The 24,021-nt window shown below is 40.6% G+C and overlaps 1 protein-coding gene across 4 annotated transcripts in view; it reads left to right on the top strand.

Moving 5' to 3' along the window:
* Positions 1-24,021, top strand: part of Hipk1 (homeodomain interacting protein kinase 1) — a 51,351-nt gene that overhangs the window by 8,691 nt on the left and 18,639 nt on the right. For 3 of the 4 annotated variants that reach the window (XM_021196448.2, XM_029537210.1, XM_029537209.1), the window contains exons 2-8: positions 5,402-6,479; positions 12,346-12,469; positions 17,529-17,648; positions 18,348-18,434; positions 20,566-20,750; positions 21,047-21,209; positions 23,127-23,352. In XM_021196448.2, the coding sequence (XP_021052107.1) occupies positions 5,404-6,479; positions 12,346-12,469; positions 17,529-17,648; positions 18,348-18,434; positions 20,566-20,750; positions 21,047-21,209; positions 23,127-23,352 (1,981 nt within the window). In that variant the 5' untranslated portion in view covers positions 5,402-5,403. The remainder of the gene's footprint in view (positions 1-5,401; positions 6,480-12,345; positions 12,470-17,528; positions 17,649-18,347; positions 18,435-20,565; positions 20,751-21,046; positions 21,210-23,126; positions 23,353-24,021) is intronic. The other variant, XM_029537211.1, reaches the window with a different exon arrangement.

Below are 24,021 nucleotides of genomic sequence, written 5' to 3'. Positions count from 1 at the left end.
CCTTCTACAAACTAACTTGACCTTCATTGTTTGATATTAAAGGTGCTTACTAAGGGCTTGTCTATATTACAGCCAAGGGGATTCAAGTTGTGTGCTAAGGGCGGAGCTACACCACAACTAGAAACAGGTTTTTCCAGTAAACACCACAATCTTAGGCTTCACAAGTGTGATCAAATGTCCTGTAATATATACACTCACTAATAATATATATATGATAAATTAAAGCATGTTCTTTTACTTACCTGTCTAATGTTAAGAATGTGTATCAGAGTGTATATTGGAGAATATATACTTCCTTGACCATATAAGCTAGAACTCAAAATATTGGTTTTAGTTTATTTAGGTCATCGGTTGTTAAATTGTGCCAGAGAGGAAAGATGACATTGAAAAAAAAAAAGCAGCATGAATTTAGTATAGGTACATGGTGTGGGGGTGGGGCGTGAGGAAGTTACACAGGCCTTTAGTCCCAGCACTTGGGAGGCAGTGGAAAGGACATCTTTGAGTTTGAGGCTAGTTTGGTCTACAGAGTGAGCCTTAGGACAACCAGGGCTGCACAGAGAAACCCTGTTTTGATAAAAGAGGACAAAAGCTTTGAGAAAATGATTATCTTTGCTGTGACACCAAACCACTCCATGCAGTGTTATAATTTTTTAACTCCTTGTGGCAGGATCACCTGCCTAGAGTAATTGCAGTGTGGAGTATATGCCTGAGTAGAGAAGCTCTGAAATAACCGTGTTTGAAAGCCTTTCATTCCAGCAAGGGCCAGCTCTCTTTTGAGTAGTAAACACAAGTACTAAACAGCCTTTGCCTGTTAATTCTAGTTTGGGATTATTGCAGGGAGCAAATTTGTTATTATATCACATTAGTTGTCACTGGAAAGTGAATTTTGAAATGAAACTTTGTTTATTGCTAGATCCAAGAGTTGAAACATTTCAGGAAGTCAGAAATAGCATTTGATTTATTAGGAGCTATCTTCTTGTGCACTGAAAAGTTTGTGGTTTAACAGAGCATTCTATACAGAAAAATTCCCACAGTTGTTAATTCTGCCCCATATTTTTTGGGAAATCTTACCTAGGAAGAGAATTGATCCTCATTTGCAAAGGCGGATTTGTGGGACAGTATCTGTGCCTACAAATGACTTTTTAAAGCCTCACTTCAGAGTGGAGTATAAATAACAGTGTTGGTTTTTCTAGGCCATTTTGAGTCTGTGTTTACTTCTCACCTTGTTTCTGAGGTCGAGTGAGCGTCAGCTACATGAAGAGTCTCCGTGCTAAAATACATACCTGGGAGAAAGGCTAGTGAAATTCTGTTTTTGTTTTTGGTTCTATTTGTTTGTTTGTTTGTTTTCCTGGTGTGGATTAGGTGTGTTTTATGAGTAAGTTATATTCAAAATGCCCTAGAACATGTTCTTGTGTTCTCTCCCTCCCTCTCTCTCCCTCTCTCTCTCTTTCTCTCTCTTCTCTAAGGTGATGTTGAGTTAAAAACTCTTTAAGTCATTAGCACTTGCAATTTTGCTATAGGGTCAAAAGTTGGTGATAACATCATTCTAAAGATGTAATATTTTTAAAGGCTATCTAGTTATGAACTTTACAAAAAAAAATTGGCCAAGAGTCATGGTGCATGTGAATCCTGCATTCAGAGGATAGAGAGGAACAGAAGTTCAAGGTCATCCTCAGGTACATTATAAGCTTGAGGCTAACCTGAGCTCTGTGAGAAACAGTCATAAAAACACGGAAACAATAAATAAAAGGATATTTGTGAGTGCTTTTCAGTGTGACTTTATGACCTTGTCATTTTCGTTTTGAGGAAGGATCATAAAACCTATGCTGATTTCACAGTAATCGCACTTAGCCTGATTCTCCTGCCCTGCTTTTCAAGTTCAAGGACTGCATGTATGTGCTGCCGGGAACCTCTGCCCTTTTATGGTTGCTGCAAACTGTAAATTTTATATTGTATAAATATTGTGCTCCATGTTTTTGGTTGAATTGTTAAATTTCTATTTCAGTAGGGAAAACAAATTGGATGATTTACCTACTGTTTTTCAATTTGGCTCAATTTTATGGTGGCAAGTGATACTTTGCGTATACTTTAATAGGTAAATTTAGTAAAGGAACTAAACTACTTGGTTTCAGGTTTTCTTTTTATATTTGGTTTTACATAGGTGATGAAAGTAGGCCAAGATGCTTTGCATATTCATGACTTTGTAAGTTGAAGTGCACTGGCCTTAGATTTCAATTTGTGCTTTTTTTTTTTTTTCCTCTTTGAGGTTCATATAAATTATGGAAACTCTTGCTTAGAGTAAATTCAAGCACCATTTTAGAAATTGAAGGTTGGAGATATATTTTTTCTTTGCAGCTAATTCCATTGCAGATAGCTTTAAGTTGTAATCAAGCACAAAGAAGTGCACATGTGCGCCCCCTCCCCGTTCTTTCTTTATACACAGTGCCAGGGATCAAATCCCAGGCCCTGTGCATTCTGGGCAAACACTATTTCAGACCTCAGCTTTCACCCTACACAGTGCTTTTTGATGCTCTGTGACATCCTTCGTCATGTTTCCTTCCTTTCTAATTGTATGTTTATTTACTTATGACTTGTAAAATTGTGCTATGTGGGTTCGAGTGGAGACTTCACCCATATCTTAAGAACCATGCAGATAAAACAGAAGGACGTGTAAAGTAAGGAAAAAAAAAAAAAAAACAAAGCAAAACATTTGAGAATTCAACAGTTTATATACGAGTGATAGTGAGTTGTAGATAATGAAGTTGGTAGGCAGGAGTCAAGTCTTTCTTCCAGCAAATATTGCATTTATATTACACTAATAGAATGTGGAAGGTCCTGGGTGGTAGAAGTGAAGAAGAAAACAGAAGGCAATTTACCATGGAAGGGATGGCTGTGGGTGACTGAGATGCTGGGGTGTGTGTGGGTGACATAGAGGGAGAGAAGAGCTTTGTGTTAGCAGCCTGATGAAGAGAGAAAACGGAGTTGCTTTGCAGGAACTAGTGAGCTGGGTGTAGTGGCATATGCCTGTAATCTCAGCCCTCAAGAGGCTGAGGCAGGAGGAGGCGAGTCCAAGTGGGGATGCTGGTCAGCGGGGACATTGGAGAGGTTTCTGGAGAGTCTGTGTCCATGTTTGTGTTTGCAGGCACTACAGGTGTGTATGTAGGCTAGCGGTGGCTGTCATGTGTCTTGTTCAATTGCTCCCCATATGAGTTTACTGATGGAGCTAGACTGGACTGCCACCAAGCCTCGGGAATCCTGTCTCCATCTCCCTCTGTTGGGATTACAGGTGCATATTGCTGTGCCCGGTCTTTTTGTGGGTGCAAGGATCTTAACTCAGGTCCTCATCACCCCACAGATCTAGCCATCTTCCTTGCCTCTTGGTGAACACTTTTATCTCCACCCCCATGTGCTGAGGATTGAATCAGTGCTTTGCACATGTTAAGCAATACAAGCTAAGCTAACTTTCTACCACTCTTTGTTGTTATTTTTGTTTTTCAACTTTATTTTGAAACAGGGTCTCTCACTAAGTTATCCAGACTGACCTTAAAGTCAGTCTGTAGCTTAACTTCTCATGATTCTCTGTCTCTCAGCCTCTTAAGAAGCCGGGATTAAAGCCTGCACCACAAGATCTGTTTTGAAGATCTTTAGCTTTAATGCCCAAAGAATGGGAAATTTCTGGGGGAAATGGGAAGAGGTTAGGAAAAGACTGCTTCTAGCCTGCTGTTTAAAAGCAAAGATGTCAGAAGTTCAACGCCCTCCGAAGCTACATAGCAAGCTTGAGGGCATCTTGGATACTAAAGGTCCTGTCTCAAAAACAAAACAACAAAAACCAACCCCAGCAACAAACAAAAGCAAAGAATCCCTTGAGTATTTAAGGCATTTCCTAAGAGGCTGTTCGCATTGTGAACTAGCATGGTGGGAAAAAAAAAAAAAACGGTGACTTGAATTATACTTAGGCTATAGTTCAGCCAAGTAGTAGTTTGTGAAGAAAGGGAGAAGAGTTTAACATGTGCAAACATGTTACATGCTTAACATGTGCAAAGCATATAATGAGTATGTGCCAGGAGCTGCCACTTTGCCTGTGTTAAATAGCTGCATCCCCTGAATAGCTCCAAGAGATGGCTATTGCTATGGCTGCCGTACAGATGAGGAAGCTGAGGCTCATTGTCCCCCAGGTTTTGGCTTGCGTGACTGGGTGTTTGGTGTATTCCATAAGTGAGATAAAACTGAGAATGGAGTAGAGGCTTGTAAATTTATTCTTAGACATACAGAATTTAAGGTGTCTTGTCTTATTAATCAAGTGGGCATAAGATAAGCCTTGGGTAAGATTTGCAGATCTGGTGAGAAGAGTAGAAAGAGGAGTCTGGATTTGAGATAGAATTTTTTTAGATTTTTTTTTTTCTTCCTTTTTTTGCAAGTGACATACTAGGTTATAATTACTGCAAAGTGAGAAAGTGTAGGTCTAGGAAAGGGGTTTACTGTCGAGCTTCACGGCCTCTGAAGTCCTGAGGGTAAGAGAACAGATGAGTGTGTGCTGGGGCTGGATGTCTGGCTTTATTTTTATTTTTATTTTTTATTTTTTCAAGACAGGGTTTCTCTGTATAGCCCTGGCTGTCCTGGAACTCACTCTGTAGACCAGGCTGGCCTTGAACTCAGAAATCCACCTGCCTCTGCCTCCGGAGTGCTGGGATTAAAGGCGTGTGCCACCACGCCCCGGTTTTAAACAAAGCAGCTTCGAGTGTAGCCTTTTGACTTACTGAGCTTGAGGCATCTGTGGGATAGATAGTCGGGGCAGTTGGACTGTCTCACTTCCTCTCCCCATATCTTCTTTACATTCTTTACAGTTCTCTCTCCTCTTTCTCTTCCCTCTTCTCCTCCCCCACCCCCCACCCCTACCCCCCACACTGTAGTCCAGCATGATTTCACGGATATGATGAGTATGTCATGGTAAGACTGTTAAGACTGTGGAGGTCATAGGACAACTTGTGGGAGTCACCTGTCTCCTTCCACCATAAGTGTCTGGGAAGAAAACTCAGGTTGTTGGGATTGTCAGCAAAGCGCCACCTGATCCCGTCTTATTCTAAGAGTAACTTTCTGTAGAGTAAGTTCTTCAGAAGATACTCTACCCTGGTCATCAACTGGTTGATTTCTTTTGGTCAGTGGCAATCTTTTCCAGAGTTGGAGAATAGAACACTATTTTATGTTTGACATGTACAGAGTTAGTCTTTGCTTTGGCACAGTATGGACACTATATGTGTGAATGTCGGTTGAGACTGCGTTTGTCTTTGAGAGGAGGGAGACATGCACTGTGGTCTTATCAGCTCCATGTGTTCTCACATGCGCTGTTGGTGAGCTTCACATCGTGAGCCCTGTGGTCTCATTCTTCCTTCTCTCCATGTAGGTATGGCATCACAGCTGCAGGTGTTTTCGCCCCCATCAGTGTCGTCGAGTGCCTTCTGCAGTGCAAAGAAACTGAAAATAGAGCCCTCTGGCTGGGATGTTTCAGGACAGAGCAGCAACGACAAATATTATACCCACAGCAAAACCCTCCCAGCTACACAAGGGCAAGCCAGCTCCTCTCACCAGGTAGCAAATTTCAATATTCCTGCTTACGACCAGGGCCTCCTCCTCCCAGCTCCTGCGGTGGAGCATATTGTGGTAACAGCTGCTGATAGCTCAGGCAGCGCCGCTACGGCAACCTTCCAAAGCAGCCAGACCCTGACTCACAGGAGCAACGTTTCTTTGCTTGAGCCATATCAAAAATGTGGATTGAAGAGAAAGAGTGAGGAAGTGGACAGCAACGGTAGCGTGCAGATCATAGAAGAACATCCCCCTCTCATGCTGCAGAACAGAACCGTGGTGGGTGCTGCTGCCACGACCACCACTGTGACCACCAAGAGTAGCAGTTCCAGCGGAGAAGGGGATTACCAGCTGGTCCAGCACGAGATCCTTTGCTCTATGACCAACAGCTATGAAGTCCTGGAGTTCCTAGGCCGAGGGACATTTGGACAGGTGGCAAAGTGCTGGAAGCGGAGCACCAAGGAAATTGTGGCCATTAAGATCTTGAAGAACCACCCCTCCTATGCCAGACAAGGACAGATCGAAGTGAGCATCCTTTCCCGCCTAAGCAGTGAAAACGCTGATGAGTATAATTTCGTCCGTTCTTATGAGTGTTTTCAGCACAAGAATCATACCTGCCTCGTGTTTGAGATGTTGGAGCAGAACTTGTACGATTTTCTAAAGCAGAACAAGTTTAGCCCACTGCCACTCAAGTACATAAGACCAATCTTGCAGCAGGTGGCCACAGCCCTGATGAAGCTCAAGAGTCTTGGTCTGATCCATGCTGACCTTAAACCTGAGAACATAATGCTAGTCGATCCAGTTCGCCAGCCCTACCGAGTGAAGGTCATTGACTTTGGTTCTGCTAGTCATGTTTCCAAAGCCGTGTGTTCCACCTACCTGCAATCACGCTACTACAGGCAAGTACAAAATACTGTGTTTAACATGCATAGCAAAGAACTGTAACTGTTCTACCTAGGAGCCTACTTATTTCTAGATTCCAAGATGGCAGCAGGATTTGTCTCAGCTTACATGTATATGTGAAGTTCCTATAAGTAACACACAATTCTTGCTTCAATCCTATTTAGTACTAGCAAATAACTCACATTTAATTCTGAAGGTTGCTGGCTGAATTGTGCTAGTATCTGGTTCATTCTAGGCTACCATTACATCTAACTTTGCCCCCTTGAAGGACTGTACAGAGATGATCAATCTCCACAGATGTTGTTTTTCCTCAGTTCATACCTTCTAGAGATTAATAGATGTGATTTTCAAATATTTGTGTCTCATTGTGTGAACTAAACAATCCCATGGAGAAGAAGTAAATCCGACCATCACCTGAAATAATAACAACTGGACAAGGTGCAGTAGCCCACGCCTGCAGTCCAAGCACTTCCAATGAGTGCTGAGACAAGAAGTGACTTTTGCTCTAAAAGCCGTTTGTTCCTCCACTGAGTGGTCTTTGGACCTTTGACCATATATTTAAGAGTTTATTTTTTTTCCCTCTGAATGCCTGTCTATAGGGTAGATTTTTCTATTTTTTTCTTCAAAAAACATCATAGAATTTAATAAAAGTAACATTGACATTGTAAATTTCCTTGGGTAGTGCAGTACTGACATTTTAATGATAGTCTTTTAATACATTCTCACTTAAAAAATCTTTATAGTTTTATAAAGCTCTGACCAGTTTTACTTGCAAGGAACTTGGAGCGCCTGTGGTTTCTGGTTTCACGCTGCTCTTGGCAACCTAGGCTAATTTTGAGAATTTCACTTCAGTTTATTTATGACTTGGGATATTTAGGCTCTAAGTTTGCTCTGATCCCCTTTAAGTACCCCCCCCCCACACCCATATAGTACAAATGCACCACATGCTAAGGGGTGTTGACTGGGGAGATGAGCGGGATCAGCTCTGGCGGGAGCTTATGGGCTCTGCCTGAGTCTTTGTGTGCAGGTGTTAGTAACTGTCTGTGTGTCCTCTTGGAGACAACCAAGCAGTTTTAAAACTGAAAAAGGCTGAACAAAAGGAGATGCAAATTATTTTACAAAATCAGTTTTGGCAGGATTTTTACATAAAGACTCAAACTGAATTGTGGGACAGAGTATCCTGCTTAGCCTTCTCTGATTGGCAATCCCCGTGACTAATTTTCAGTATTAGGTTGCTAACCTTTGGGCCTTTTTTGTATCCTTTTAATTTTGGTATTGATTTTACAAAAAATAAGGATTCCTAAGTTTTAAAGTGTTCTTCAAAGCTCCTTACAAATTTAGCTGTTGGCTTTAAGAATACTTTCAAGAGGAAGTAAGTTTCCTTAAAAGTTCATTCTGTTCCCACACCATCGCCGCATGCAGCTCGGCGGCCAGGGGCTGTGACTGGGCTAGGATTTTCCTGTGTGCTCTCTTGTCTCACAGTAGTGCTCGATCCCGAGGCTGAGGCAGGTGGAAGAGCTAGCTGTGCAGGCAGCCCTCCTCACTCACGACCAGTTTCTCCTCAGTGGGCCTTAAGCCGCCTCCCATGCCTGTGTTGTCAGAGGTCACTAACACCTTATTCTTGCCTTTTGCAAATATCTGTGAAACCCTTTGGGATGGTGAAGCTGCCTTCAAATCCAGCTTTCTCACCCTTCTTTTAAGTTTATGTTGCTTTGTCCTGATGATAAGTATGCTCAACGACTGCATATTTGGCAGAAATTTGCCACATTTTTAGCCATAGGCATGACAAAATGACCCAGGCCCTGGACATGTTTCTCTAGCCTGCTAATGTACCCTGACTACTCCAAGCAAAGCTGCTTGAGTTTTAGGGACAGAAGTTTGCCACACTTAACAGTCCCAATGCTTTACTTTTTAAAACAAACTAGCTAGCATTTATTTCAAGCTCAGATCACTTTGTTATTTATGGGCGGACACTACCTAAAAAAGAAAAGTATAGCTTAATTTATCTGATACAAACAATCTAATTTCCTGTAACAATGAAACTACAGTTTCAATTTAAGCCACAGATGCAGGAAGTCAGACTTTATGTAACATCTCTAATCTGGTAAATAAGTGGGTTTGGTGTCTCAGATGGGAAGAAAGAAACTGAGTGTGTGTGAAACCAAGCAGAGAATGATTGGTGCTCACTCGCTGTGGATGCCAGGGAACAAGGGCTTTCTGACCTTGGAGGAGCTTTTCAGTATAAGGAAGTTGAAAGTGCGATGAACCTACAGGGGCTACTGCTCTGCCACTTGGCTTTTGTAATTATGCCCAGTGTTTGTACTTTAAGCATGGGGTTGTACCCTCTAATTTCTCAACCTTCCTGATGCTGTGACCCTTTAATACAAATACTCATGTCGTGGTGACCACCAGCCATAAAATTATTTTTGCTGCTACTTCATAACTGTAATTTGCTATTATGAATTGTAATGAAAATATCATATATATATATATCTTATATAAGACCCCCAAGGAGGTTACAACCCACAGGTTGAGAACCACTGCTCTGGGGGTTATGACCCACTACCTCCAAAGCACAATTGACAGCATTTTCCTATTGAAGTAAACACCATCATGGTTGTCACAGCTCCAGCTTTCTCTACCCTTGTAGTCTTTTATTGCCTTATATTTACTACAGTTATAGAGCTGAAACAGATGAGTAATTCCCTAACTCTTCCTTTTTTAAATTTTATCCTTTTTTTTTTTTTTTTTTTTTGACAGGGTTTCCTCAGGGTTCCTGGCTGTCCTGGAACTCACTTTGTAGACCAGGCTGGCCTCGAACTCAGAAATCCGCCTGCCTCTGCCTCCTGAGTGCTGGGATTAAAGGCGTGCAACACCACGCCTGACTTAGATTTTATCTTATTTTTGAGACAGAGTCTCAGTTGTAGCTGGGCTGGCCTTAAACACTCATCCCTCCAGCTTCTGTTTCCCTGGAACCACAGGTGTGTGCTTGGCTCACCCTTCTTAGACAGAATAGGACCAGGGTTTTCATGTCCATAGGATCAAAGGCAGGGCCTTTGCTTGTTAAAGATGTTTCCTACCACTGAGCTACCCCTCCATAGACTTTATATTGAGAGTGGAGAAATTCAAGCCAAGAGGAAAATACAGTGAAAATAATTTCAACAATCGTAATCTCAACTTGGAGGTTAATGATGTTGTCATTTTCCAGTAAAGGGGGAAATGCTCCACCTCTCTTCCTAGAAGTGAAGGTGAATATTTTTATTTTTAGGTCCAAGTGATGAACCCACTGAAGCTTTCTTATTCTTTTGCCTGCCTGCCTTCTGCCTGCCTTCCTCACCCCGCCCCAGTCCACTTGTATCTGTATACCTGTCCATTAGTTTTAAGTCCTGAGGTTTTCTGTAGTCCTTGCCTCTGTGTAAGTGAGTGCTGCTGTCTGGGGTGAGCTCTCCTGAGAGTCCTTAGCTGCTTTCGTCATTCCAGAACCAGCCGACCAGGAGACTGGATGAGTCGAGATTCCACCTGATCTTCCTTTGTTTTGTTGTGTTTTGTTGTTGGAAAAGCTGGGATTACTGTTAAGCTGTGTTTTTTGGCCATTCCTCCTGATCTACCTTTTCAAAACTGTCTTCTTAAGATGGAACCGTTGAAACCTCCTGCTGCTCAGTTGATGCTTTGGAATGTTCTCAACCCAGTTTTTATTTTGGCACCAAGCCGTGTCCACTCGCCCTGCCAGCTATTTCTGGTGTTGTCATGAACTTGGAAATTAATGTTGCTGCACACTGAAAGTCAGACATTTTTTTTTCCTTTTCACTTTTAGAAAAGCTTTTATATTTTTTTTCCTGGGTACTCTCATTCTCAGCTTTATTAATGCTCCTATCTGGTTTGTGCGATCATAAAAGCTTACTATAGTGGTTGGGATTTAATTGAACTGTGAAGTTCCATCTGTCATAAATGGCTGCAGTTGCTTGCAACATCACACAACACTTTTCTCTTTTCTTTTCTTTTCTTTTCTTTTCTTTTCTTTTCTTTTCTTTTTTTGTTTGTTTCTTTGGGTTTTTCGTTTGTTTGTTGTTGTTGTTTTATAGGCAGGTCTTAGAGCTACAATGTAGACTGTAGATCAGGTGGGCCTCAGATTTGCAGTGATCCTCCTGCTGGAATTACAGGAATGTGCAAGCATACCCAGTAGGGGTATACTTCTTGTTTTTTTGTTTGTTTGTTTGGTTAGTTGTAGTTTTTAGTGAACAAAACTGAAGTTCTTATCAAATGCTCCAAAAGCTGATATTAGCTATTCTACTCAAACTGTCTACCAGAATGAGGTTCAAAGGCCTAGATTTTCTACTATTTCAAGGTAAGGATCAGAAAAAGGCTTAGAATCTCTGGAGTTTTCCATTCTACCTGTTTCCTAAAGAATTGATGTTTGATTGCTTGTAGAAGCTACCTTTTTGGGAAAATATCCTAGGCAAATCATGGTGATGCATGCTTATAGTCCTAGCACTAAGGAGGCCAGGAGAATCCCAAGTTCAAAGTCATCCTGGGTCATAAAACAGTGTGGTTACACAGCAAGACCCTGTTTCAAAATATCAAAACAGTAGACAAGGAAAGCCCAGCCACAATAGTAGTCAGTGGGTCTTTTGTTGTTATTGTTTTGTTTGTTTTTCTGAGACAGGGCTTGCTTGTGTAGCCCTGGCTGTCCTTAGAATTTGATCTGTAGACCACACTGGCCTTGAACTCAGAGATCCACCTGCCTCTCCCTCCCAAGTGCCAGGATTAAAGGTGTGTGCCACCACTGCCCAGTGGATGTTGAGATTTCAGTGGTTTTGTTTGTTTGTTGAATTTATACATGGGGGACATGTATATGGAGGTCAGAGGGTAACTTGTGGAGGTGTTTCTCTCCTACCACATGGACTCATGGGCTAGAACTCAGGTCTGCAGGCCTGGCTTTTCTTTTGATCCATCTTACATTGTGTGCACCATCATCTTAATCATCATCTGAGAAAGCCCATTTATGCATGCCACCATTCCAGATACATTTATGAAGATGTGAATGTAGGTACCTTTTATGTATTGAAAGTTAGCATGGTATATTTAATTCTGGAGTCAGATTTCTGAGTCAACTTTATCAGTTACTAACTGTAGTTTTAGGCAAGTCTGTGCTTGTTCTGTTCTGCTCTATCAATGGGGGTGATAATTTCACTTCAAATATACTTGAAACATTAATGAAAATGAAATTTATAAAAGTATAGTTTCAAGATTCAAAATCATGGTACTCTAATAATAGTTATTTTATACCTAACACTTACATATGCATTTGTGGGCCAAGCCCTTGCCCAAGACTTTACTAATTTACTTAAACTTTGTAGTGACTTTGTGTGCTACTGTCTTTATTGTCTATCAGGAACCCAAGGCACAGAGTGGAAGTTAAATGGTGGCAGCTATTAAATGATGAGCTTAAGTTCGAACTCTCTTAGGATGGCTTTTGAGTCTGATGCAAATATTATCTTTTCAGAGATCATTTTTATGAAGATAGTAAAACAACTAAGGTGCTCAGAAGAAAAATTATGATCTTATAATTGTAATATTAAAAATTATAGTTATGTGTTCAGTTATGAGGCACTGTCATGAACTCCAGTGGGATTATGGGATATGTAGATTATGTTCTATATTATCTTTCTGCAGTTCAAAACTTGTGAATTATGAAACATACCAGGCCGTAGAGCTTTGAGTGCATAGTTGTGCACTGGGTTGGTTTCCAGTCCCTTAAACAAATATGCCTATTGCTGACACTGCAGCAGAATTTAGTCACCATAGTTAATTTCCCCAAGTAATGTTTGTTATTTTATCCAATATCTTTGTGTTTTGCTATAGAGCGCCTGAGATTATTCTTGGATTACCATTCTGTGAAGCTATTGACATGTGGTCACTGGGCTGTGTAATAGCTGAGTTGTTCCTGGGATGGCCTCTTTATCCTGGTGCTTCAGAATACGATCAGGTAAGAGTGCTTATTTGCATGGACTCGGAAGGCAACACTCCTTCAGACTTCACAGCTCCACACATACAGAGTGCTTTCACAACAATTTGAAAAACAGACCACACAGCATAGGAATATTGAAAAAATTTAAGGGTGTCCTAAGTGCATAAAACAGATGTTGACAAATTGTCTATTATATTATTACCTACCAAAATATGTACAAACATATTCTCTTTTAAAAATACTTCTCTCTCTCTCTCTCTCTCTTTCTCTCTCTCTCTCTCTCTCTCTCTCTCTCTCTCTTTTTTGAGATTATAATTACATCATTCCCCTTTACAAATCTAGTCCTAAAGGTTAAAGCTTTCTGAAAACTTAACCACCCATGATGCCGGTCTCTGCCTGGCCCTAAGACTCACTGTGACTTTATAGACTAGGCTGAGTGATGGGATTAGAGGCCTGAGCCATTCTTAAACAGAAACTCAAACATGACAGTGCGGTGCTAAACCCTAACTTGGTGTGTACTGTGCTGCTGGCAGACACCTCTTGGTGATGATAGACTGAACTCAAAAGGCAATGAGAGCCACTTAAGCTGCTGCATGCCAATAAGCACTCTGTCTTGTTGATAGCTAGAAAAACTTGATCTCCTATGCTATGTGATAATCACCTGTTTATAGTTTTGGTAAGGTTTCTGCCTAACACTAGGCGATTAGCAGTTAAGTTTGGGGGATCCAAATCAGGGTGGAAATGAAGCTTCAGTGACAGTGCGCTTGTCTAGCTAACATGAGGGAGAGCTGAATTTGATACCCAATGTTGGTTTGGAAGAGGAATGTGCAAGACTGACTATAATACAGGATGGAGCACTGGCGCCTTAACCCTGGTGTGGTTCAAGGGTTGGTCAGCTGTGTAGTTGCTAGTGTGATAGATTCTAGAGAAAGTAATGTGCTTACAGTGAGTGATTCGGTAGAGGAAAAGGAGTCTAATTGTTATTGAAGGTTCAAACCTTTTTTTTTTTTTTTTTTTGGCCTGGCAGTGGTGGCACACACCTTTATTCCCAGCCTTTGGGAGGCAGAGGCAGGTAGATCTCTTGAGTTCTAGGCCAGCCTCATCTACAGAGTGAGTTCCAGAATACCCAGGTCTATACAGAGAAACCCTGGCTTGAAAGCAAAAACAATTTTTTTCCTCTACTACTCATTTGGTCTAGAGTTATTTATTTTTTTTAAAGGTTTATTTATTTATTATATGTAAGTACACTGTAGCTGTCTTCAGACACTCCAGAAGAGGGAGTCAGATCTCGTTACAAGATGGTTGTGAGCCACCATGTGGTTGCTGGGACTTGAACTCAGGACCTTTGGAATAACAGTTGGGTGCTCTTAGCCGCTGAGCCATCTCACCAGCCCCTGGAGTTATGTTTTCATCTCTGTGATAAACAAGCATTTTATTTTCTATTTCCTATGATTGGCATTCTCCTAGCTCTGTACTGATTAACTCTGATTTAGTCAACTGTGTCTTATGAGTTCAGAGATGAAAATGAAGTAAGGCTTACCTGGAGTTTGGGGTGTACTTGGGTTCACTCAGAGCTCTTGTTACTTTATCACACGTTAGAGCATGACAGCTGTGCTACAGATTAACTCTTCTGACACAGGTTTTATGAGAGCCATCGTCTGAGTTAGAAAATAGCTTAGTGGCTTTTGTGTTTTTGTTTGTTTGTTTGTGTTTTGGCTTTTTCGAGACAGGGTTTCTCTGTGTAGCCCTGGCTGACCTGGAACTCACTCTGTAGACCAGCTGGCCTCGAACTCAGAAATCCGCCTGCCTCTGACTCCCGAGTACTGGGATTAAAGGTGTGTGCCACCGCCGCCAGGCAGAAAATAGCTTTTGAATTTACTGTGTTGTGGAGACTGGCCTTGAACTCCTTTTCCCCTGGCCTCTCTCAAACACTGGATGGGTGTGTGTCACTAACTGATGAACTGAAAAAAATAATGCTAATATGTAAGGTGAGCTACTGTTTCTAAAGAAATTGATCCATCATTCCAGAAAGCTTGGCTGTGGAAATAATTTCAATTCCCATTTCTTGCTCTTGAAAAAAAAAGGGGGGGGGAGGGGGTGCACAATATTGGCAGCTCTTTAAGTAAAGACTTCCATTTCACCAGTCTGTAGATACATACGTTTTTGTTTGTTTTTTTGTGTGTTTGAGAAATAATTATTTGTAATTAGAAAGTGAAAAGGCAAACCTTTTTCTCTTACCATTGAACTTTGTCTCCTTTTTGAATCAACTTGGAATGAGTTATGAGATAGGTTGTTCATAAGTAGCCAGTTATGTTGTGCATTGTAAGTTTTTAATCTTTCCTACCTTGCAAGGAAAAAAAGTGGCTTTCTAATCTACAAGAAAAAAGTACAAGGGATAGGAAATGATGCATAATCTCGATTGAATCAGAACCATTCTTAGTCCTTTTAAAGCCCTTTTGAGAATCTAACGGAAGCTGTCGATTCTGCCCACCAAATATACACACTTTGTTTTTGCACATCTTGAGGGGATTCATGGATCCTGCTCCAAGCAATTAGAGTCTCCAGGAATGTAGTTCCTAGTCTAACTATTGTGTAGCACCAGTTCAAGTGGCATAGCATTCCTAGGAAGTAGAAACAAGTACAATTGGATTTAGAAGCAGAGATAGTCATCGGAGCTTTCCTTGTAAAGAAAAGAATATGGTCCTTGTGTAAATTTCTGTGTAATATGTTAATGGGAGATAGGAGGAAGTAGTGTGCCTGGGCCAAATAAATAGGATTCTGCTAGCGAGCAGGATTGGGAATAGATTATTTTGGTCCATTTGGGCAATAGAAAAGGATTCATATAGCAGGGTCCAGCTAAGATTTTTTGTTAGCTTTTATAAAAATAATGTTATAGAGTTAGAATTTACATACTACCAAACATTTGAAGTGTACAGGTTGATGGTTTTTTTAGTGTGTTTCCAGGGATGCACAACCGTTATCAGTTTTAGAACATTCTGTCATTTGATGACATTTAGAATCTATTAGCTGTTAATTTTATCATCTTTTCAGTTTCTCTTAGTTCTATACAAGTACTAATCTATTCTTTCTCTATATAAATCTGCCTACTCTGACATATCATTAATATTCATCACATAGAAAGTGTGCTATTCTATGACAAACATACTTTACTTATATCAGAACGTCACTTTTTATGGCTCAATGATGCTCCATTGCGTGTACACAACCACACTTTATCTGTTAGTAGCAATACACAGGAGATCACTACATTTGCCTCTCGTGAGTAATGCTTCTGTGAACATTGAGTAAATATCCAGTATCCATCTTTCCTTCCTTCTTTTTCCCCTTGGTTTAATAGTGCTACATACAGCCTTATACATGCTAGCTAATTATTCTGCCAAGTGAGCAAAATCCTACATTTGCATATATAGCTTGGAGTGGAATTGCTAGGTCATAGAGTAGCAGTACTTACCTTTCTGAAGGGCCACTAAATATTTTGGAAAGAGACCTCAACATTTCAGCAGCAGTACCTGAGTGTTTTCATTCTTCCCAGGTAGACAGTATGTATTTTTGCTTTCTCTAAGATTAGCAATCTTTGTGAATGTGTTAGGTTGTTATTTAGATTTGCACTTCTAAATAGTGATGCTGGACATCGTTCTCCATGCCCTTCTTGATCATTGGGATGGTTTATGTCTGTTTAGGTTCATTGCTGAATTTTTACTGTGGTTATTGGTTTTTAGTTGCTAAGTTGTAGTTCTTTCTACTCTAAGTATTAACCATTGCAAGTGGGATTTTCCCATGCCTCCTCCCACTCTGTGCCTCCTTTCATGTGGATGATGGAGTTTGCAACACAAGGACTTTTCACTTTGATGCTTAGTCTGCCTGCCTTTTCTTCCTTTGTTTGTACCTTTTGATATTATATCCAAGAAATAGTTGGAAAAAAAATCTAGTATTATATAGCTTCCATATTAGTTTTCTTTTGATAGCATTATAATTCTAAGTTCTTATATTTAGGGTCTTTGATCCATCCAGGACAGCCATTCTATTTGGGTTAGTGTAGGAACTCATTGAGGAGTAAAAGTTTCTCCTCTCTCAGGCTGTAGATCAAGAAAGATATTATAAAAAAGATTACATGCTGACAACTGCATAATACACTTGATAAATTCTTTTTAAATATATATAAAGTTTGAGTGTTTTGCCTATGCGTATGTCTGTAAACCACATGTGCGAGTGGAGGCCTCAGGGCCCTGAGAACTGGGGCTAACAGTTGTAAAATGCCTCGTGGGTGCTGGGGACTGAGTCCAGATCCTCTGCCATAGCAGCAGTGCTTTTAACTGAACCGTTGCCCTAGTAGTTCCCACATAGTTCCTAGTTGCCACAGTTCCCACATAGTCTGCATGTGGGTGTGACATGCACACGTGAGGCTGCATCGACTGACTGTGTCCTCAGCACCTCTCAGCAACATCCCAGCTTTCCACTGCTCCTGCACTGCGCTAGGCTCTTCATTACTTATTCTGAACTGGGAACTACTGTTCTGCTCTGTCCCAGAAATCTAGGTTTGTTTTGCAACTTTTTATTGAAAGTCTGACATAAGAGAAAAAAGATGGAACTAAAAATATTTCAGAACTGAGTTTTGTTTAAAATAGTACTTCACAGTAGTTACTGAGTAAATAGTTGGGTATTCCTTGTGGCTGTGCATTCTGTGTATAGATTGTTTACAGGTGCATTTCAATTGTGTTGGTCAGAGAGTTAATTTCTTCATGACACACCCCTTTTCTGGCCAGAGTTACTATTTCAGTGTAAAAGTTTTTGATAATTTTTTTTCCATTTGAAATTGATGTTTGGGGCTGGTGAGATGGCTCAGTTGGTAAGAGCACCCGACTGCTCTTCAGAAGGTCCAGAGTTCAAATCCCAGCAACCACATGGTGGCTCACAACCATCTGTAACAAGATCTGACGCCCTCTTCTGGAGTGTCTAAAGACAGCTACAGTGTACTTACATATAATAAATAAATAAATAAATAAATAAATAAATAAATAAATAAAGAAATTGATGTTTGATGGTTTTGATGTTTCAGATTCGTTATATTTCACAAACACAAGGCCTGCCAGCTGAGTATCTTCTCAGTGCCGGAACAAAAACAACCAGGTTTTTCAACAGAGATCCTAACTTGGGGTACCCACTGTGGAGGCTTAAGGTATGTCTTCCTATACTGTACAGCCCATTTCTGTACCCCTACCCCAACTTTGAATTTAGATTTTAGTGACTAATGTCTTGACTTAGAGGAGGGAAAGTGGGGGAGGGGTATGTTTGCAGGAGAGAACCCCTTGAAAACTTATTTTATTATGTCTGTTTAGCCTTATGCTGGGATAAAAACCAAGATAATGAAGCCAGTGCAGCGGGCTGAGGCTGTGCTGCAGAATCAGGATCAGTAGCTGAGGGGAGCTGGAGAGCAGTGCTCAGTAAGTGTGGGAGCTAGGGAAGGGTCGTGATGGCTGCCACGGAGAGCTCACTTCTAACTCTTCACTCAGGCCTCAGAGGTTTCCTGGAGTGAGAGTCTTTAATTCTGAGCCTTCTCCTTCAGTGTGAGAAATCAAGTTACCTCTCGACCCTCTGCCTCTGAGTCAAGTAAATAGTTAGTATTGGTGGATGGAGTCCATGTCCGAGACGCTTTAAGAGACAATAACATCCTATTCACCTGACCTTCAGGAATGACTGCACCACCCTGTTTAGAATTGCTGAAAGGATGGCCACACTTCTCCACTGCAAGATTTTCAGGGTGTTATCTTTGCCTTCTGTAGTTGACACTGTACAATACAACCTCAGTATTCTGGCTTCAGATTAAATTAAAAATGTGAAAATAATGTAAAGTTGTAAAAAAATTCATGTTTTATAGACACCTGAAGAACATGAATTGGAGACTGGAATAAAGTCAAAAGAAGCTCGGAAGTACATTTTTAACTGTTTAGATGACATGGCTCAGGTAAGTGTGACATGCTTCTTTAGAGACATTTTTAATAATTATATGTGCTAATATTTTGCCATGTGTTAAATCAAAGTGTAAGGGTCTGTTTTGATACCTCAGACTCAAACAGTATGCAAGAGCAGAAGACCAGCGTGCAGGGGTCCCTCAGTCCAAAAATGAGCTCTCAGGCTAGATTTAAAGAATGTTAGGGGATTCCTGGTGACCTCTATCTTACTCCATTTCTAAGGGAGCATTACCTGGGGCCTGGGGGTTGGAAATTGTTTCTGAGGAAGTCTGGGGTAGGTGACCTTTATCTTACTCCATCTTTGAGGACATTCCATTACCAAGGCGTGGGGGCTGGAACCTGTTACAGGGGATCTGGAAATTCCTGACCCATTGTCCTTGCTTCAGGCTAGGTGGTTGGGCACTTTCTAGTTTCTGACTAGCTTCCTAAAGCCTGGGGTTTTTCCTAGACTTCTAATTTGAAACCTTTCATGGAGTTAGCCTGTCTCAAGAGAACATCTGAATCCTAATAGTGGATACTGTGGTCCTAACAATCAATGTCTATCCCTGACTAGCTGACACATAAATGAGGCTCATACCACAGTATTATTTGGCTTTGACAATTACTGGGGTCACCTCTAATCTACTCTGCTAACTGCTGGCCTGGCTACCTCCCCAGCAGTGTACCCCAGATCCTTGCTGTTTCTCCTGGCCATGTGCTCATGGGTCCTCTTCCCTCACCTTGGCTTCCTCCTCCTTCCTCATGCCTCCTCTCTCCTCCTCCTCCTGTCTAAACCCATCTACCTCTAATCCCTCCAGTTATTGGCTGAAGTCACTTTTATTTAACAAGGAACAAGGTTTACACAACCAAAGCTTTAGGCCTAGACTCTTGGAATAGAATTTAGCATTACAATGCATAGTGTTAGACCAAATCTCAATAGGATAAATTGAAGATGCTTGATTTGAATTTTCTTTCTTTCTTTTTCTTTTTTTTTTTTTTTTGTTTTTTGTTTTTTGTTTTTTGTTTTTTGTTTTTTGTTTTTCAAGACAGGGTTTCTCTGTGTAGTCCTGCTGTCCTGGAACTCACTTTGTAGACCAGGCTGGCCTCGAACTCAGAAATCCACCTGCCTCTGCCTGATTTGAATTTTCTTAACCCAAACATCATGAAACGGAAAGATCTTCTCAAATCTGTAGCTCTTTAAGCACCAAGAGATTTTGAAGGTTTCAGAGTTGGGATTTTTGGGTTAAAGTTGTTAAACTGATGAAGACTGTGCAGAGATTCCAAATTAGTTTTTATTGTTGTTTTTGTTTTGTTTTGCTTTATTTTGTTTCGAGACAGGCTTTCACTGTGTAGCCCTGGCTGTCCTGGAACTCACTCTGTAGACCAGGCTGGCCTCAAACTTATGGAGATCCACCTGCTTCTGCCTTTGAGTGCTGGGATTAAAGCCACCAAGCTTGGCTATAAATATTCCAAAATCTTGAGGATCTAAAGCCTGAAAACACTTTATCCCAGGCCTTGTAAACAGCAGCCAGCCTGCATCGGCTCTCCTTTGCTTTTGCTTACTGAACTTGTTATTTTGGAGGAATATTTATAAAGGTTTCTCTCTTGTCTCATTTTCTCTACTGTGTAAGTAACTGTATAAGAGCTCACATCTACTGCTTATTGTGTTAGCTAATGAAGATAGCTAACATTACATTTTAAAGTTTAGTTCTGGGCTGACAAGACGGCTCCATCGTGAGGAAGGGTGCTTGCTGCCACGCCCCACATCCTGAGTGTGACTTCCATAGTCCACATAAGAATGCTTACTGCATTCCAAATTTAATTGCTTTGTACTATGCCATTTAACTTTTTCAATAATAGAAACTTGTTTATTTCAATAATAACAAACATCTTTTTGCTGAACGACTTTCAAAATTTTAATGCCAAGAGTCAATTTGGCTCTATTGTACCACATAGGCAGAGAGTTTCCTCCTGTGGAATTATTATTCTGTAATTAAACTTAATTTCTCCAGTTTTCTCTTTTCTAAAATGCTTATATTAAATATCTGCTTTCTCTTGTTTGGAGAGAAAAACAGACACAGTAAGCTCTTAATCTACTATTTAAGTCAAGAAATACAATATTTCTAATTTTCTTTGTTTCCAAAGGTAAATATGTCTACAGACTTAGAGGGAACAGATATGTTAGCAGAGAAAGCAGATCGGAGAGAGTATATTGATCTCCTAAAGAAAATGCTGACGATTGATGCAGATAAGAGAATCACGCCTCTGAAAACTCTTAACCACCAGTTTGTGACAATGAATCACCTCCTGGACTTTCCACACAGTAACCAGTGAGTATGGGATAATCGGGTTTGTGCTATCATGTGCCTCTTGGTTGAGTTGCCATCTTATTTTAAGGGAACTATCAGGTTAGCAGTAATTTTGTTGCTGGTGTATTGACTCACTGATGCTTTTCTTTCTGAAAAGTTGTGGGACTTAGAGGTGTCTATTTTTCTTCTTATTATAAAAACCCTTGGTTCTTTTTTCTGAAAATATTTGGAAACAAATACTTTGTTCTGTATTTGTTTTGAATTTTTTGTTGTTTTAACTCCAGCATTCATTTAGTGTATTTCTAATCTTTTTTCAGTGTTAAGTCCTGTTTCCAGAACATGGAGATCTGCAAGCGGAGGGTTCACATGTATGACACAGTGAGTCAGATCAAGAGTCCCTTCACTACACATGTCGCTCCAAATACAAGCACAAATCTAACCATGAGCTTCAGCAACCAGCTCAACACAGTGCACAATCAGGTACTCAGTGAGGGACTGTGGGAACTTGAGCCCGGGTGGGGCAGAGGCTGTAAGAGAGACCAGTCCTATGCTGCTATTTCTGTTGCTTCTTTAGCATTTTCTGTGCGAGGACCTGGGCAGGATGGCTCATCAGGTAAAAAGTACTTGCCCTGCAAGCCTGGGGACCTCAGTTTGATCATGAAAAGTCATGGTAGAAAACTAATTTTCAAAAGTTGTCCTCAGACTGTGGAACACACATGCCCACACTCACAGGAATCATGCAAGTGTGATAATAATGCAGGCCAGTTTCGGGTTCAGTCTTCTCTGTTAGGAAGAAAAGAATTGGCAAACATAATAAAAGACCAGCTAGATGTTCCTGCCAGTCATATGCGGACAGTATTTAAATACATGTCCTTATAAGACTTGGTATACATGGACTCTGAATATTGAATTGCTTGTTGCTGCTAGATTACTAAGCTTGATCAAGTAATTTACTCTTTTTCAATAGGATTTTATTTTATTCAAGGATTCTTTGACTAATGATCTTAAAAGGGTGGTATTGTTGGGTCTGGAGAGATGTCTCAGTTGTTAAGAGCACTGACTCCTGAGTTCAATTCCTAGCAACCACATGGTAGCTCGTAGCCATCTGTAATGGGATCCGATGCCCTCTTCTGGTGTGTGTCTGAAGACAGCTACAGTGTACTCATCTACATAAAATAAATAAACTTTTAAAAAAAGGGTGGTATTATATCTGCTTGCTAATAAGAAAAGTCTCTGATGTTTCTAAAAAATGTAAGCTCAGTTTTTTAGTTTGGTGTACTTTTTAAAAACCTGTAAGTGCTTATGAGTTTCAGCGGACTCTCCTATGAAGCATGCTGCTGACATAGCTGAGTTTTGTGTCATCACATCCCAGACAGCACCAGCGTAACCGTGTGTGACTCCTCATGTGCTGACTCACCTTCCCTTCATAGTACCGCTTTCTGCTTGCTTATTTCTGGTTTTGGAGATGGAATCTAGGCAAACACTGTATTACCATATTCCTGAGCTGTGTATCCTAGCCCTGGAAAACTTCCTAAATAGAGAGTTATTTCAAAGATAACTAGCACTGCATTTTAAAGTTTTGTTCTGGGCTGACAAGATGGCCCCATCATGAGGAAGAGCGCTTGCTGCCACGCCCCACATCCTGACTGTGACTCCCAGAACCCATATGGTAGGAGGGGAGCTCTGACCCTCCCTCAAGTTGTCCTTTGACATCTTATGCACATGGTGCAATAAACAAATAAATGCTTAAAAAACAAAACAAAACAAAAACAAATGGCTATAAAGCTGGATGTAGTGCTGTGCACCTTATTCAGGCAGAGGTAGACAGGTCTGAGGTCTCGGACAGCCTGTCTACAGAATGAATTCTAGGCCTTCCAGAACTACACAGGAAGACCTTGTTTTAAAAAACAAAACAAAACCTTTTGTTCTGTTTTAATTTTTATTTTTTAAGACTAGGGATATAGTTCAGTTGACAGAGTGCTTGCTAGCATGCATAATGGCCCTACATTATATCCTCTGCATTACATAAAGCAAGTATGGTGGTACACCTTTAAGTCCCATACTCAGATGATGAGATAGGAGGATCAGAAGTTCAATTGTCACTCTTGGGTAGATAAGGAGTTTGGTTCCAGCCTCCAGATTCAGCCTCAAAAGTTTTTCTTTTAAAAACAATTTTGAGAGCTAGGAGGGCAGGGTGTGTGAGTAGTGGCACATGCACTTGGAAAGGAAAAGACGGGGATCTCTGTGAGTTCAAGGCCAGCCTGGTCTACAAAGTGAGTTCTAGATCAGCCTCAGGTACACAGACAAACCCTGTATGGAAAAACAAAACAATGAAGAAGATGTGCATATTGTTTATTTCCATCTTCTAATACTGTTCGTGTGATCTTTCCATCTCAGGCCAGTGTTCTGGCTTCCAGCTCTACAGCAGCAGCAGCTACTCTTTCCCTGGCTAATTCAGATGTCTCGCTGCTAAACTACCAATCGGCTCTGTACCCATCGTCGGCAGCGCCGGTTCCCGGAGTTGCCCAGCAGAGTGTTTCCTTACAACCTGGAACCACCCAGATCTGCACTCAGACAGATCCATTCCAGCAAACGTTTATAGTATGCCCACCTGCTTTTCAGAGTAAGTACAGAAAAGTATTATTACATAGTTGTTCAGTTCTGATCTTTGAGAAGTTTAAACTCAGATGACGTAGATGACTGAAATTGGGAGCTGCCACATAGATGTTTCCCTTTTCATTGATTTTCTTGACTGAGTTGCTTTATAATGTGTTTTGTTTCCATTGAAGGAAAATACTTGTATAAGCATATACATGGCAGTCTATAGAATATATGCATCTTTAAATTGTTATAATCAGAATTATTATGTGTTGATTCTAATGTGTCTTTATTATAGGATATAGTTAAGAATATAGAAACTGAAAATTTCAGTCATACAGATTATTGTTTTTTGAGCTGAAAAATCCTACAAAAGGAAGCCCTTGTAAGGAAGGCATCACGGCATCTGCTGAAGCCTGGGGTTCTTGGTTTTCAAACTCCATCTTCCAATAAGATTGACTTTCATATTTCCATGTTTCCTTATTTTTATTATTGTTTTGCAATCCAGTCTGTTCAGTTCTTTTTTCCCCCTAGAACTTGGAAAATGTGTGTTGGTTCTTTTGGTAAGCTATTTGGAAGGTTAACTTATTTTGAATCTTTTTTTTTTTTTTTTTTTTTTTAAAGATTTATTTATTTATTATATGTAACTACACTGTAGCTGTCTTCAGACACTCCAGAAGAGGGCGTCAGATCT

This window comes from Mus pahari, chromosome 4 (assembly GCF_900095145.1).
Source record: "Mus pahari chromosome 4, PAHARI_EIJ_v1.1, whole genome shotgun sequence".
In the NCBI taxonomy this organism is placed as follows: Eukaryota; Metazoa; Chordata; class Mammalia; order Rodentia; family Muridae; genus Mus; species Mus pahari.
The sequence above is the reverse complement of the archived record's forward strand: the minus strand, read 5'-3'. Positions and strand labels throughout refer to the sequence as shown.